Genomic DNA, 17,249 nt, shown 5'->3' with positions numbered 1-17,249 from the left:
AGTGTAATTGAAAACTCTATAGGAATACAACTGAACAAGCTGGTGGGTCATGCATTCATACAAAATATACTTGTTTTTCTCTGACTGATTGTCATGGTTTAACCCCAGCCAGAAACCAAGCTCCACACAGCCACTTGCTCACTCCCCCACTGGCAGGATTGGGGAGAATAGTGGCAGAATAAAAGGTGGAAAACTCATGGGTTGAGATAAAGACAGTTTAATAAGGAAAGAAAAAGCCACACACAAAGGCAGAGCAAAACAAGGAATTTGATCACCATTTCCCATGGGCAGGCAGCTGCTCAGCCACCCCCAGGAGAGCAGGGCCCCATAACATGTGATGGTTACTTGAAAAGACAAATGCCACCACCCCAAACATCCCCCTCTTTTTCTTTCCTCCCCCCACTTTATATACTGAACAACATGCCATATGGTCTGGAATGTCCCTCCCTTTGGTCAGTTTGGGTCACCTGTCCTGGCTGTGTCTCCTCCCAGCCTCCCACACACCCTGAACTTCCTGGCCAGCATGGCAGTAGGAAAAGCAGAAAAGGCCCTGGCTCTGTGTGAGCCCTGCTCAGCAATAACAAAACCTCTCTGTGTTATCAACCCTGTGCTCAGCACAAATCCAAAACACAGCCCCCCACCAGCCACTGTGAGGAACATTAACTCCACCCCAGCTGAAACCAGATTATACTCTCATTGCCAGCTAACAAATGAACCTGTAAAGAACACACACAGTTGTTGCACTTCTCAAAGCTGTGGTGCTTGAGGATATCTGCAAGTAACCTCATTACAATTACAAGTAGAAAATAATGGATTTTTCATTTTGTTACCAGATCCAAAAAGTTGAGAGAGGAAAAAAACTCATATTGCATCAGATTAACAAAAAGATGAAGAATAAAACAAACTTTTTTTTTACTACAAATCCCTTTTATGTCAAATCCTTCTGAAATATTTGATTTATAAAAAAAAGTTAAAATTAAACAATAAAGTATATGGAAATATTTTTTTTCTGTTTCAGCTGGAATCTTCTGATTTTAGAAGTATATTTCTTAATGCACTAAAAAATCCCAAACAACAAAATGCAACTATTTTTTTTTATTATTATTTTAAAATTTAAGTGCTACCTACTACCAAGAGAGGCCTATGTTTGTCAATGATAACGACCAAAATTAATAAATGGACTGAAACATGTTCTCACTTATTTTTCATGCCAAAATATATCAACAATTATATAGGAACAATCACAACTGTCCTTTCCTGAAGAGGGCATAGAGAAGAACAATCTGTACTGAGAATACTTACAAAGACAGATGGTATTTTTGGTCTTAAATTACAAAACTCTACTGTTAAATGACTACCATGACCTGAGAATATCTGGAGGATAAAAGGTGTCCATTTTCATGATCTTAAGAAAGAAACAAATCTCTTGTCTGACAAAAAGGTAGAAAAAATACACTAACAAGGAAGCAAACTTACCAACAGAGCATATATTCAAAAACATCTTTAAAAGTTTGCAAATAAAAAGCTCTCAGTTCATTTCCCTTACTCTCCATAGTTTAGATATGAGTATTCATCCATGCACCTTTAATGTCAGAATATCAAGCTATGTTTGTCACTGGTGAGCTGTGAAGATGACAGCTAAAAATCAAACACATGGGCCTAAATAGGTATAGAAGTTTCCAGGACAGAAATATTGAAATTTAAGAGAAAAGGGGAAAAACAGTTAGATGCTTAGCAGAACTCTTAACTATCCAAATCACTGACACAAGGAAAATCTGAGTACCTCACAGCAGCCTCTGCTAAATGATTCTTTTAGTTCTGTTTTTCTCCCACATTAAAATCCCCGTATATTCAAAGCACTGTCACTCACATCAAGTTATTAAAGTTTCTAGAAATATATGATTTTGATGCCATGAAGATTTTTACCTTTTCTTTTATACCCATTATACCTTTTTTACAACTTCTGTATTCTTAGTGCTTTTTGCCTACATTCTTAAATTTGTTTGTTAAGCTGAGAGATTAAACATTTTAGAAGCTTCGTAGCTAGGGATCAGTGTGCCCCAGACCCCAAGGTCCTCTCCAGAACATATTCTGTAAACCAAGATAGAACCATCCAGGGGAAGGTTCCTTGGGGAGGGGGGCTCACTCGAGCCTCTCATTGGGGAATCTTTGATAGATATGCTAATTAGTCAGATCTATAATGTTATACCAGATCTTTTGGTGTGCATTTGGGTGCATTTGACCTGGACGTGGTGCACCTAAGGATCCTTAAAATAAATACCAAGGTAAAAATCCCTTTTCTCCTAACCATGTATGACTCTTGATTTTAAGAGCAGGAAAAGACATCAATTTCACAAAATGAACGCTTGAAAATTATTCTTCCTTTCTGCCAGTTAATATTTTTATGCAGTTTTACCACTTATGTGGACAGAAAAGTGACTAGAAAACTTACTGGCACGTTTATTGTAAGTAGTAAAATATGATAAGAAAAGCTAGGACATTTTATGCAGATTACTGGAGTTCATAAGTACTCTCACCATTTAAGCATATATTCACACAGGTGTCAAAAGTGTAAGAGCAGAAATATGTATGCATACATTTACTAACACATGTTATTATTTATTTTATTTTAGTTAGCACAGTGTATTTCAATAGGAATCATGACACTTCAAGGGACTTTGGATCGTGCTTTTTTTTATGCTATGTGCTGGTGAAACAAAATGTCCTTTGAATCTGGCCAAGTGAAACTTGATAAGATTCAACAAAAGGGAAATAAAGAAGCTTTTTCATCTACCTTAATCAGTCATTTTGATATTTGGATGCAACAGATAGCTCCAGACAATGTAGAAGTTTCTTTTAAGTGTGTATGACAACCATGGGAGACAGCGAATGAGACATGGATAGTTATTTAGTGCCAATAGCATGAAACCAAGCTAAGCAGATTTCAAATAAGTACATTTCCTAGCAGCTAAGTATAGCTGAATGCAGAATTATCTGTCAAAGGAAACAGTATTTTAACTCAAAATCACTGCAGGCAAACATGATTAACTACAACAACCAAAAGATCTGTTCAGCCCGCAGGTTTTGCTACTTCTATACTTCCTAATCAGTTCTTGCAAATATTCATTTGGCTCACCCCTTAAGAGCATCTCCAAATCTTATTTTAGTCCTTGTAACATGACTCCATGACCAAAGTTTTGATCATTTTACTATCTATAGAGTAAATGCTCACCATACAAATATTCATTATTTCATGAATAACCAGAGGACTGTTATTATTTTTCCTTCTGTTCCCTCCTTCTTGAAAAAAAAAGGAGGGTCACCAATTAGAAAACTGAAACAGTAACACTTGACATAGTACGGTACAAATAGTAGAACTAATATCTGAAAAAGAACAGGTTTGCAAATACAGGTCATGTGACATTTGTTCAGTCCCACTGCTTCCTAAGTATTAGCAAATAGAGCTCGTCATTGAATGCAAACATCTCAGCTTGCAGCCACTTATGGAGCTTTATAATTGTTCCTGCCACCTATTTGCCTTGAGTATATTGAGTATTTGCACGGTTTTCTGCCATCTCCAAGTGTTATTTGTTTTTTTTTTTAAGTATATCCTACAATTCAGAAGTGCATCATCTGGAATTTCAAAATTCTTACCATCGGATGGGCAATTGCATCAAAAAATACAGATGTACTGTTTAGATCCAGAAAATCAGCACACCCATATGAAAACACCTCGGTGAATAAAGGTATCATGAGTGTTTTCCACTCATAGGTTTTCATGACCCAGAAGGCCTCCTACAGTTACCTTGGAAAGTGTAGCCAAAGCCTATGCAATAATATGCCTATTGCATTTTTTTTTGGTAGGCATTCATCTGCCACAGGATGGAGATTAAGGGAACTATTCATATTGCAATGCTCCTGCAGGAGCTTGTTAATCAGTAGTAAAAGTACTATATCATAGTTCTCATGGCCTCCAGATGCCATGTCTTTGCTGCCCATCTCAAAAATTCATAAAAATGGACATGGTGGAAGATCCGTGTCATGTGCCATTGCTCTCCCTCTCCAAAAGAGAGTGAATAAAATTCAGCCATCAGTTTTCATTTAACTGATTTCAGTGAATATTTTGACTTTGGTTGTACTGCTTTCTTCTTTGTGACTTGCTTTTTGATATATGATGTCACTTAAAGTGTAAAGACCCTTTCCCCTTTAGCTTTTATGAAATACATAATTTTAAAATAAAAGCTAAAAGTCCCATTGACTAAAAAGTGTTTTCTAATGTTGGCTAATAGTCTATTTGTTGTGATTTTTCAAGCTTATTTTGCTCATGCAATTTCTCCATTAATATAATCGAGCAAGTTCTTTACCCAATTTTAATATATTTTTTAAAAAATAAGATATAGTCAGTTTTGCACTATAGAAAAAGAAACAAAATAAATTTCATTCTGAATCTTGTCGTAGAGTAAGGCCCTAATTCTTTTTTGGTGACTTCTGTGAACTCTTCTGTTAGAGGACAACCCCACAGATCTCATCTACACAAAATATAGAGACAAAATTTAAAAGACAGAACAGATTTTAAACTTTAAGCAAACCAAAACTAAAAGAAGAATATTTGGTAATGCTATTAACTTCTCCAGGGTACAGATGTGAACTCTAATTGCTACTCTCTGGAAAACACATCTCTTTTTAAACTTGATTTGCTGGGCAAGGAAGGACATGGATTTCACCCCTTGTACAAAAAAAGTTAAATGTGTATCTTAAATGCTTATACAAAAAAAATACAAACCAGAAATATGGCAATTAGTGACCTGATGTTTGAATAAGCAGTTCAATATGAGGAAGCATTTTTCTTAAAGTTCTGAGGCTAATTACCAGGTTGCAACAATGTGCAATGAAAGAGTTTTTACAGCCACTGTGTATGGCTTCCTAATTAAACCCTGTGTGCAATGTGAGAAAAATCTGATTTTTGTATCTGAAGATACCTAAATAAAAGAATACATTATCTATTAACTAAAAGAAAAATTAGAATTATGATATATTGGGCAGCCTTTTATTTAGGTAATAGTTCCAAAAATTGAGGCATATTTGACTAGAAGTCTGTCTTTTAATCAGGCTTTTAAAATTGGTGATTATCTAAATGGGCAGTTCCTTAAATGACAGCAAGATTAATCTGCAAATCACACTGGCAGTGCTTATATTTATATGCAAATATGTGCACTTCTAATCATAAGCTTAAAAACTTGGCCTCTGCCAAAGGACACATCTACATGGAAGGGTGCAGCATTTACACCTGGCTCCAAATAATTCATCTGAAGACAAGCTGGGAATTTGTAAACAGTACTCCCTGGTTACAGTGTTCATACCAAAGGGCTGCCTTCCTCTCTCTTAACACAGTGAATTTTTAGTTTTTGTTCTCAACCTCCCTGCCGCTCTCTACTTATACCATTTTGGGAGCAGCCCAATTCCTGCATGTAAAAACCACACTGTATTATAGGAGAGTTGTTAAAAGAAAAGTCCCTATTCACATAAAACCAGAATATATTCTTTTTAGTATTACATTAAAAAAAATCTTCAATTATTACTGAAATCACTTCTAATACAAACAGACCAGCAATACTCTCTCAGTAAAATTACGAAATTACATTGGGCCATCGTAGTTCTTCTGTGAAGACGTATTTTTGTCAGTATTTTTATGGTTCCATACATTGTGTCCTTGGCAGATGCTTTTGATTCTCCTCCAAAAGTTCAGCAAGCAAGCAAATTTTCATCAAACAACTAAAATAACTTTGTCAGCAAGCTGTGTTTTACTTTTTCTCACATTTACTTTAAGCCTCTAAAATTATCTTGTTGCGTACCTACAGTATTTTGTCTGTTCTCTTCATCAAAATGTGCCATTTTTATGTGCAAATATTGCAGCAAATATCATCAGGTTTATTGTTTGATTCTGCTACATTTTCTTCTGTTAAAGAGAGTTATATTTGACAGTAAACTAGATGTTGGTTTCTTGTATCAAACTCCTGAATTTGCATTTGATGTACAAGCAAGGACGTATATTAGAAGAAAGTATTTATTATGCTGGAAAATTAGCCATGCTGTAGTGTTTAGTATACTTAAAACAGCATGTAAAACATTTTAGCAGTATGATGGTAAATGCTTGTTTATTAAGAGCCATGTACTGAATAATCAGAGCTGTACCTAAAACTTCAGAGGTTCAGTTTCTCTTTGAGTACGAATTAACTTTAGAGTAACCCGCAGATACTCAGGTAACAGATATTGTAGAAACATGGAACAGTTTAGGTTGGAAGGGACCTTTAAAGGCCATCTAGTCCAATCCCCCTGCAATGATCAGAGACATCTTCAACTAGATCAGGTAGCTCAGAGCCCCAGCCAACCTGACTTTGTTTCCACGGATGGAGCAACCACCACCTCTGTGGGTAAATTGTTACAGTGTTCTACCACCCTCACTGTAATAAATGTCTTCCTTATATCTAATCTAAATTGACTCCCTATTAGTTTAAAACCATTACACTTTGTCTTGTAACAGCTCCTGCCCTTGTATTTTTGCAAATATATCTAACAACCATGTGTACCCCCAGCACAGCAGCACCGACACACAGCATCAACACCACAGCAAACTTGATTTGATTTCTCAACTAAGTTCCTGCAGATGTTTGGAAATTCTCTGTGATTCAATACACATTTTTAAAACATTCATTGTATGCAAATAAGAAAAAATATAAAACCGCTCTTCTTCATGGTTCTATTGGTGTTCAAGGAAAGTATGTAGACTTTTGACTATCTAATCTAATCTAATCAAAAAAGTAACTGAAATCACAATTTTTCTTTTTTTGCTATTAAGAATGGCAAAGGGCTCCAATATGTCTTATGTCACCCAATGAAGTCAGTGATGAGTCATCTTCATTTTATTCTAATGTCTGGTTATTAAAAGACAAATCTTAAATAACATCTTCCAGCTAAAGTACCAACAAATCCAGGATACTACCTAAAAAATACATAGAAATAGGACATCATAAACTCAGTTTTGCAGGTTTGCAGACTTAAGAACTGCCTGGATTGAAGGAAGAGCATTAGAAACTAAACTCACTTTTCTTAAAGCCTTATCAGTTCTGGTCGTAACTACAGAAGCACTTGTACCCATCGCTCGCCCAGACTTCAGAAGAAATTCTGAAGTCACATTCAAATACTCAAGGAAATATCTCAGAAAAATGTGTCACGTATTTAGACAATCTTAACTATTCTGATAGAATTCTTGTTTATTGCTTTAATTTTATCTCTAGTACCAGGCAATAAACTATGTCCTGTTTCTGTTTTATCCCTCAAGACCCAACATGACGTTTGAATACAATCTCTTCCTCAAATGTACCAATCAAGCTTATACAGTAACCAAAGCCTTCTACAACAGAAACCACGACAATGAAAAGGAGAAACTTCAAAGAGCTATCGCAAATTCCAATGTCGCATCTTCCAGAGAAGAACAAACTATCAACTCAGAATTAAAGTTCCAACAAATATTTCCTGAAGTCTTGGGTAACACAACTAGCAATCCTGTCACTAAGGTAAAAGTCTTTGAGATCTGCATTTAATCCAAAATCCAAAGCGAGTTTTTATTTGGGGGGAAAAAAAAGGATCATAATGGAAAAACTTACAGTAGGAGCAGCCATAGACTTCAATTCTTAACCCAATTTGGCCCTCTCCATTCCAGTCCAAAGGAACTATCCTTACATAGCGAGCAATAACTGGATGTTGTAAATCATGCCGGACCACGCTGTCAGAGTTTGTATTTCCAGGAAATGCCTAAGGGAAAGAAGGAAAAAAAAAAATCAATTCTACTGTCTATATGGTTGGCATCCAAATAAATACATAGAAAAATCCTATAATAAATACCAATCGTGGAATAAAACCCCAAAGATTAAGGACTATTATTGTAAACTATAGTCATCAAAATACTGAAAGAGATAAAATTCAAGTTGGTCTTTTGTTTACAGTAATAGGAATAGCTATTTACATGCTCAGACACTACTTATTAAAAAAATATATCTTAGAAGAATAATGATTTTGTGGCATGCATAGTAGACCCAGGTGGTCGTAGATGTAAGGAAGATGCACAGGATCCCTTCTTTGGTGGACTCACAAAATTATAACATTAACAGTTACATTCACCTTAATTTTTCTGTGCTGCAGCTATTGATGTGCTAAATGATGATGATGGCACTCCTCACTTCACAGATAAGTTAGTAGGAGACATTAATTAGTGTCTTTGAAGTACTTATATATTCAAGTGGTATAAGTGAACAGTTCTCTCTTCTGAGCAAGAGAAGACAAAGGAAAGCGTACACTGAACAACAACAAAAATCCTACTGAGCAAGCAGCTGCCTGTTTTTTTATCTTCTAGGAATCACAGAACTTCATGGAGGAAATAAAATTTTTGATTCCTTTAAAAATGTATATTTTAGTGAGCATGCAAGGTAATAGTTCATAGTTCAAGAGCAAATTCCATTTGAGAATGGCTTAATTTTATGATGCTTGGCATAATCTTATCAAAACCCTATTAAATGTAGAGGTTTGCTGGTAGCTTTGGTTTGGGCTTATTTGGGTTTTTTTAATCTCCCAGAAATGTTATGGTCAAAGGAAGCTGAATATAGGAAGACATGATATTTTCTACATAATTTAATTAAATGATTGATGAAAACAATTCTCAAAATCAAAATTATTTTCTATAGCTCTCCAAATTTTGTGCCCTGACTTGTGCTTTACCAGTCCTTTGCCAGAAAGAGGGCTGATCTCAGCAGGTACATGGCATTTCAAGGGTTCCTATTGCTATATGAATCAGTAACCTCTGCTGAATGCATAAACATAGTCCATAGAGAATAAGGCAGTCCCAGATTAATAAAGCACATTCCATTCAGTCTCCTGCAGAACAGTATCTTTTAAACACAGCCTTCATTTAAATAAATGGGGAACAGTCATACACACTTTGTGGATAATGCAAATATCAGGCCAAAATCCATTATTGCAAGACTGAAAAATCAATTTAAAGGAGCTTGAAAATTATGCACAATTGCTGTAAAATCTCCTTTTCTGGCCAAAAGATTTAAAGGTATAATTTAGACCCACATTTCTAATAGGATTTTTTAAACAGGGAGTGAATCTCTGGCTAAAAAAATAAATAAAATATAGAAATTTACAGTAAGAAGCCGCCTTGCAAAACTATTTTTTTCAGAAAAAAGGTGGAAATACCTATATAAATTAAACAATTATTTCAGATTATTAATCTCATTAAATCACTTAAATATTTTTGCCAGGTATCATGTTTTTTTCTTTAACCCAGACTGGGAAAATGATCAAAATGGCTCACTTGTCTGTAAAACACCATCTCATGAGCCCAACTCCAAAATTTTCTGTTCTGTAAATCATTTCTCTTCTTGTCTTGGATACTGACTTCTGTAAGCTGCTTCATATTTCAGTTCACATTGCAATGAAAAGACTGGGAATGTTATTAGCCACAACCACTTTTCTCAAAGGTAGTGCTCCACAAGACAGTAACATAATAAGAATTAAGAAAAGTAAGAAAATAAGTCCCAAAATCCTTTCTAAGCAGTGCTTTTGAACATTATGAATGGAGCTTTCAAAAATATTCACTGAGATTTTTGTCGCTCCTTAAGAGCAAACTCTGTTTAGCTGCAAATAATTTTAAAAATTTAACAGGGCAGGTTTACAGGACAGGTATCATATTTTAACAGGCCAATTAATAAAGTTTTAAAATAAATAAATAAATGATCAGTCATTCAGCAGAAGTTACAGCAAAAATTGTTGTGTGATCTTTAAATTTCCCTTTGGCTTTACCAATATGATTCAGCCACCCCACTGTACATAAGGACACCGTAGAGACACTCAGCATAATTCTCTTTGCATAACTAAAACTCTTTTCTCTCCGGAGAAAATTGAAGGTAAGAGTTTGGGAAATTTGGAAGGAAAGCTATGGAAAATTAAGATTCAGACTCAATTTTTTATCCCATACTTAAAGAACAACTATATTCTAATCAATAATTAAAAATGCTAGAGCTAAATTATAAATTCATATAAGTATTGTAATGAAGTAACATAGAGTTTAACAGTATTATGTAAGTAAAACTGGCCAAAAATGGTTTTAGTTTTCTGTATTAGGACAGTTTACAACAGTTTTACAGTACTCGACTGTATGGATAAAGGAAGTACATTACGAAATTTCCTTTTAGGAAAATGCATTTTACAATGAAGGATTAAAAAGAAATTCTCAGCATTAAAAAATTTAACTCTGAAATAATGAGGCACAGAAATGCCTGAAATGTTATTAAGCGAATAACAGTGCAAGTTCTCCTACTTTAACCAAAGAGTAAAATGGTGAAAGAATGGTGATTAGATCCTAAACCAAGTAAACAAAAAGATGTTTTTAGTCTCTCAGCTCTCTGTGAAGCAGAGAAAAGCCCTGTACTTCACTGAAAAATATCATCACATATATACCAAAGAACTTAATTTAATTAAGGGGAAAATTAATTCTTCACCTGAATTAATTCAGGTGAAAAATTCTCTATCCAAATTAATGATCTATTCAGAGAGAAGTACTAAAATTACTTCAGCGGAGGCTCTTTCTAGGATGATGTGAAAATAGAGCAATGCATGGAATAGTAGGATATTTCTTTTCCTCTAAGAGGAACTACTAAATTTTTTCATAACTTTTTAAAATTACTAGTGCTTTTTTTCACTACTTTAATTTTATACTTACTGTTATACTCTTGATAATTATATTTTGCTTTTTTAGCAAAGGAAGGAATAATTTATGTCTCTGAATTTCTGAAAAAACTTCTCTGCTTCTAGCTTTATTTTGACACTGAAATATGAAAACACTACAGAGTCTGTGTTCCATGGTACTATAGCTCTATAAATGGCAGAAATAGGAAACAGAAGTACCATATCATAAAATATGGAAACATCCACAGGCAGCCAGAATATGTCTTTAGGAAATATAACTGGATTTTTCTTTGGGACTCCAAGGTGAGTTAAGCATGAAGGTGACTAAATCTTAAAAATTTTATTTTATAGAAAATCCCCCGAATTCCAAACCAAATAATTTTTTCAAAAACTCAAAAACTAGAATGATTACAAAAACAAGATGTTGACAGCTTTGGTTATGGCTGCCAGCCTGCAAAGCAAAGAAAATCTAGAAACTGTTTTCCACTTGAGTTCTCAAGACCCTGCACCATCAAAGAGCAGAGCAGGGCTGGCTGGGTGCTGGAAGGTCTTGGCCAGCAGTGCAGCGAGATGGTGTTTGGCACTGCAGGGCAGTTCAAATCCAGGGGCCCTAGAAAAATTCACATCACATACTGGTTCTGCACAAGCTGACTGAAATCCACAGTGGATTTCAGAGAAGACAAGATGTTCCAAAAATGTGTTTCTACTTTACCACATGAACATTGAAGAAAAAAAGGCAAAACCTGAACTTCATCAATTCCTCCTTGCTGGAGAAATATTTCTTTGCTCAGTACCTATGAAAACACACCCCAATTATGTCATACAAACTCACACAACAAGAATAAGAGGATTGGGTAAAGGAGAATGTTAAGAGATTAACTTCAAGGAGAAGGGGGAAAAAAAAGAGATAAAAAGAAACATGATAGAAAAACAGGTTGCAGAAGGAAAGAATAATAGCAAACAAAGAGAAAAAATTTAATGCATCAGAAAGCAACAGATGTCGGTTATCTCCATTTCAGCTCAGTTTTGACATATTGCTTTAATTTCATGTGGTGCCATTGTGTGGAGTAAAAATAGGCGATAGGAAGCAGTAATCTTCTATTCAAAGGAGTATTTCTTCATTCTCTCCAATGAACAGTGCAATCAGTAACACTACAGTTTCCCTAAAAACAAACACGTTCAGAGCTAAACAACATTTCTACAGCATCCTGCATAATCACCTCACACAGAAATGCATCTGAATGAAAGAAAAGTATTTGAATGTAATTAAAAGCAACAGCAGGTATTTCCCTTATCACGAATGATGAAATCCTCAAATGATTCAGCAGGTGCTGGATCTCATCTTTGGAATTTGTGGTTATAGAAGGACCAGAACTCCTATGAGCTCAGGATTAACAAGTGGATCAACTAAACATTATAATGCTGATGATGCTGTGTTCATATGAACTTGATTCTATTATGAGTGCTAGCAGTAAATTCTAATTTCACTGGTTTTCCATATAATTCCCTCAGCCACATTTCTGTTTTATATGTATTTGTGTGTGCATACATATATATATATAAACAATCCCCTATGTTATGTGTGAAGTACTCAAAAATTTTTGGAAAACTACTCACATACTCAAAGTAAGGAACATCTACTAGCAGGCTTTCACTAAAACTGAGTACACTCTTTTGTTATATGCTCAAAACGTGTCCTAGCACTTTTTAATCAGATCCATCTTTTTGTTCACCTTACACCCTTATATTCTCTACTGATTCCTAGGAAGTTTACTTACAGGTTCAAATTCTGTCTTTGCATGCTGAAAACATATTCTAACCATGTGTGCATCATAATTTAATGAATAATATAATGGAATCATCATTACATGCAAAGACTAAAGCCAAAAGCTTATTTACTGCCTTTTAACCTTTCACATTTCCAAACAAAACTAAATGATTTAGCAAAATAATGTTATTGGTCTTTAGAACAAATTAGGGTAACATTATACAACCTGATAACTACTGCTTTACTTAAAAAGAATTCAATCTCCTCTACAGAAACTGTGTTTTTTTGTTATTTTGACAAGAACTTCAAGGAACCTGTAAGTTTCAAAAAATTTTTAAGGAATAATGTCATTTGCTATTCACAGATAACTTGGAGGGATTTCAGTTCTGTATAATGTTTCCTAAAAAATGTTTTTAAAATTTAAAGACAGAGAATTGAAGAGCAAGATATGATACCTGAGCATAATTTCAGATGAAAGAAAAATTACAAATACAAGCTTCATTATAAAAAATCTGTGAGTTTTAATTTAATGTATTGATGTTTGAAGTTTTTCTTTTAAAAAAGAAACAATTGAAACTCCTATACACAAGCAAACAAACACAAACCAAAAATCCCCACACCCTCACAACTACTGCTTCCAGAACATGACTCAGTAACTGGATGTAAGTGAAACATGCTTTTATCCTCTGGCACTGTTGTAGGATATTATCTTTGTTTAATTTACTTTGAGTAATGAAGCCTAAAGCCAAAATTCTTAACAAACAAAGAACTACCTCTCCATCTTGCTCGTATACCCCAAACCCAAGAATTAATTGCTTTTCTCATACTTCTACGTACAATTGCTCATACTTTTTTTATTAATAGAAATATTACCAAATTATCTGTAAATTTTGCTAGGGAAACTGACTTCTTTCCAGGACTGGACAGGAACCCTTAGCTGACTTTGTATTATTGGAAGATTTGAGGTGGACATCTGACAATATACATGTATACAGATTGGAGGGTTTTGTTTGTTTTTTTTTTTCCCCCAGAACTCCTCTTAATAACCCTATTCCTCTAACTTTTAGACTCATGAACAAGGAGACACGGACGTATGGATACTGTTAAATTTTACTTTATGGGACATCACAGATAGCATCACAGCAAAGACACCAACAGTGTCACGTTTCTTTACATCCTGAAATTGAATAATATTCCAGAGAAGTGTGAAATATCTCACTGGCAAAGACATTCTTCCCTTTTGGTGAAGGCACCAAACATAACATGAAAAATTTCTAAAACAGATATCCTCAAAGCTAATAGATTATTTTCAGGCCTGCATAATGAAGAAGAAATTTCAACCCCTATGCTGAACTATATAGATTTTGTTCCACTTGGCATAAAATGGAAGCATTCTAAAATTTTTTTAAACCTAAGCTATACACAAAAAATATTAAAATATCATTAGGGATGGAAAGTCAACGCTGCTAGTAGAATTATTGTTTCCTACAGGGTCTTAATGAATTCCTGAATATCATTATGATATTAATTTATTTACATAGTTACCTGCTATTTATTCCCCAGAGATTCACATGATTCCCAGAGAGAAAATTGTGATTATTCATCCTGATACACTAAATAACTGAGGCTGAAATACCTTGAGGTTTTAGGGTGTTTTGTTTTCTTTTTTGTGGGTTTTTTTTTTTTCATTTTTAATCATATCTAAATTCAAGGAAAAACACATGAGCTTGATTTGAAAAATTTTGCCAGTGGAAGTCTGTCCTAGTCTCTGGCAATTTGTTCCCAAGATTTAATAGTCAGCATTTACAGTTTGATTTAAATTGAGAAAATACAACCTTCCCATCACAGAATAACGTTTTATCTTTGTTGTTAAGATCAACTGATTGCATTATTAGTAAAAGCTTCTTAACACTTCGGGGAGTAATCATTATCTTTCTCTTAGTCTTAAATAAACTAAACAGATTTTAACTCCTAGACATTGCAGGACCCACTCTGGGGGCAACTTGAGGTTTCATAATGAATAAGACTGGTATCTTTACGATAGTGCCTTTATTAGCATGAGAGAACGAAGCATGCACAGTGCCTAAGCCTGTGGTCTGCCAGATGGGAATGGGCCATCTTCCATGAAGGTAACAGATAGGGTGTGCCCTACAGCACAGGTGCCAGATTCTCTTTGTGATAGCTCCCACGTGATGCTAGACAAGTAAGTTGCAAAAAGTTTTTCTGTGGCACTTAGTATAGTTCCAGGAAGACACAAAATGATCAGGTAGTTTTGACTTAATCTTGGTTCCACATATAAAATATGGAGTAAAAATTAAATTATTTTATGGGGTTGTAAAAATAAAATAATGCTAAAGCACCTAGTCAAGTATTCACATGGGTGTCTAAATTAGAAATCTGAGCCTTTTGTGGTCAGTGAAGCAAAGTGGGAGATAGGAACTAAATTAAAAACTTGCCACTCTTCAGCTGCTACAAAGTAAAATATAAATTTTCCTGGGTACAAAATAAACGTATTCTACAAAACAGAGAATGTGATCAACACCTTAGTTCCAAAAGTAGCCCACTGACTGAGATTCATGTTAAAAGAAAAAGAATACAAAAATCAGTGTGAAATGGTTGTGCAGGCAGAATAAAACCCGCTTTTCTCTACAGGAGTTGTGAGATTTTATTCATTAATACAGAAAAAATTACTTCTGCTGCATCTCCTGTGGAATGACAGAGAGACAGGAAGAATGTGTTTCCAAGAAATCTAAGCACAACTGCGCTGTTACTGAAATAATAACAGTAACAGCTCTCTGATCACTGGCTGCTGGAGCACAGAGCTCAGCAGCAACAGGAGCTCTCACCTTGAGAAGAAGGTCAAACACAAAGGAACCCAGACCGGTCCTTGGTTTCTTTTCCTCTCTACTACTGATGTACTTAGAAATTTTTGCACACTTTAATGATTTTAAAATAGCTTTTTAGTAATTTCCAGAACAGTATTTACTCCTTGTGCACCACTGTTGTCTCAAAGCTTCTTGTATCTCTTCCACACAGCCCTACTACTCTGCCGGGTTACTTGCAACCCAAACAGTCGAGGCTGTTATGGGAGGGCGCACTTAGGAGAGGAAAGCACAAACTCAGCAGTGTCATTCCACACCCCCTGACTTAGTGCATCAGATTATAAGACTCAAACACCCTGCAGAAAAAAGTACAAAGGCAAAATCTGTTTTAAATACTGTTGAGAATCATCTAGCACATAAGTAAGGACATAGCAACTAAATAAAGCTTTCGCGCTCTTAATTAGTTACATAGCAATCTAAACAACAATCTTCACCCATGATAGAAAATACCAATTTCTGACTTCATTTTGTATCTATAAATAAAAGTTACTGCACTTGCTGGTTTTATAGTCTTTCAATTTGAGCCATAAGTAAATCAGGATGGTCAATATTTAAGATAAACTTTTCTCAGTTATGAATAGTTTTCCTATGTTTCATTCACAGCAGAGGCTACTTTCCAGATCTTTGCCATTCTGACTAGACAATCAGCATGCAAGAAATAACTGTGAAACAAAATGTGGCATATCTGAAATAGTTGCAAGAATACAATTGTAAATCAATCTGTGAGAAATAAAGTCTGGTTATTCTGTATTAATTTGTCGGGGTCCCTTCCCTCCTGCCATGTGGCCTTGGGAGAGGGGCCCTGGGCGGGAGGCACAGGGTTTCCCTGCCCCTGGTCAGCCTTGTTCCCCATTGGTTGGTTTGTGTTCCCCTGTGCGGGGGAAGGACCCACGGGTCCCGTGACTGGAGCAGTTCCTTGGGAGATCCTGGCCATGTGGCTGCGGAAATAAACATCTCTGAAACACCTATCAAGAATCTGTCCATATATATTTTTTTTCCACAGGCCTCCTTGTTTGATACATCGTGTTACAGAATCCCCACTGTAACAAATGGTGGGAAATTGCGGGCAGAACGATCCCCGATCCCTAAGCACAGCGACTGATTTGTGAGTAAAGAAACTTTGGATTCCTCTTCTTGTTTTTGTTTTGCTATTCCATATTTAAACTATGGAGGATCCGTGGAAAGACTCTTGTCTCTCAGAGCCACATATGGACATCTATCTTAAACTTGAAAAGATTCTTGAACAACGATTTGTAAATTTTAGCTTGATTCAAGCTCAAAAAGAACTGAAACACTTATTGGCATGGTTGTTTAAGAACTTTTTCTATGTTTCTTGGGATGTGATTCTTACCAAAGACTTCTGGAAAACCATTTGGACACAGTTAATTTTTGAGTCAAAATATATGCCGATGGAAGAATATTTTCGTGAATATTATTTAATTACCGAGACTGTTGAGCAATGTCAGCTGTGTCTTGGCGAAGGGAAGCCTGGCGCAGGGACCGTGCGGCCTCGGCCACGTGGACCGAGCCCTCTCCAAGCAGCAGCGAGGCAGTTCCCGCGGGCGGAGCCACGCGAGCTGCAGTGTCGGCAGCGGAGCAAGGTACGGCGGGAGCCCGCCTGGCCCCACGCAGCCCATGGTGGAGCGAGCCCCGTGAACGCCTGACCGACAGGGGCGGTGCGTGGGCGGCAGCTGGCGGCGGAGCCGCGCCCAGCTGAAACGCGTGCTGGATGGAGCAGGGCACGGGGGGGTCATCGCTCGGGGGCCCAGCCGAGATGTGAGTGCAGCGTCCGGCAGCGGCAGCGAAGCTGAGAGCAAAAGTAGCGGAGCGCAGAGAGCTGAGCAGCACAGCCC

At 36.1% G+C, this 17,249-nt stretch overlaps 1 protein-coding gene across 1 annotated transcript in view; it reads right to left on the bottom strand.

The window, feature by feature from the left end:
• The window catches only part of CNTNAP2 (contactin associated protein 2), a 1,037,874-nt gene that overhangs the window by 563,774 nt on the left and 456,851 nt on the right, over positions 1 to 17,249 (bottom strand). The window contains exon 4 of the mRNA XM_032104142.1: positions 7,665 to 7,812. Coding sequence (XP_031960033.1) covers positions 7,665 to 7,812 — 148 coding nt within the window. The remainder of the gene's footprint in view (positions 1 to 7,664; positions 7,813 to 17,249) is intronic.

The sequence above is a fragment of the Corvus moneduloides genome, chromosome 1 (genome assembly GCF_009650955.1).
Source record: "Corvus moneduloides isolate bCorMon1 chromosome 1, bCorMon1.pri, whole genome shotgun sequence".
In the NCBI taxonomy this organism is placed as follows: domain Eukaryota; kingdom Metazoa; phylum Chordata; class Aves; order Passeriformes; family Corvidae; genus Corvus; species Corvus moneduloides.
Note: the sequence above shows the minus strand (reverse complement) of the source record. Positions and strands in the feature narration are given on the sequence as shown.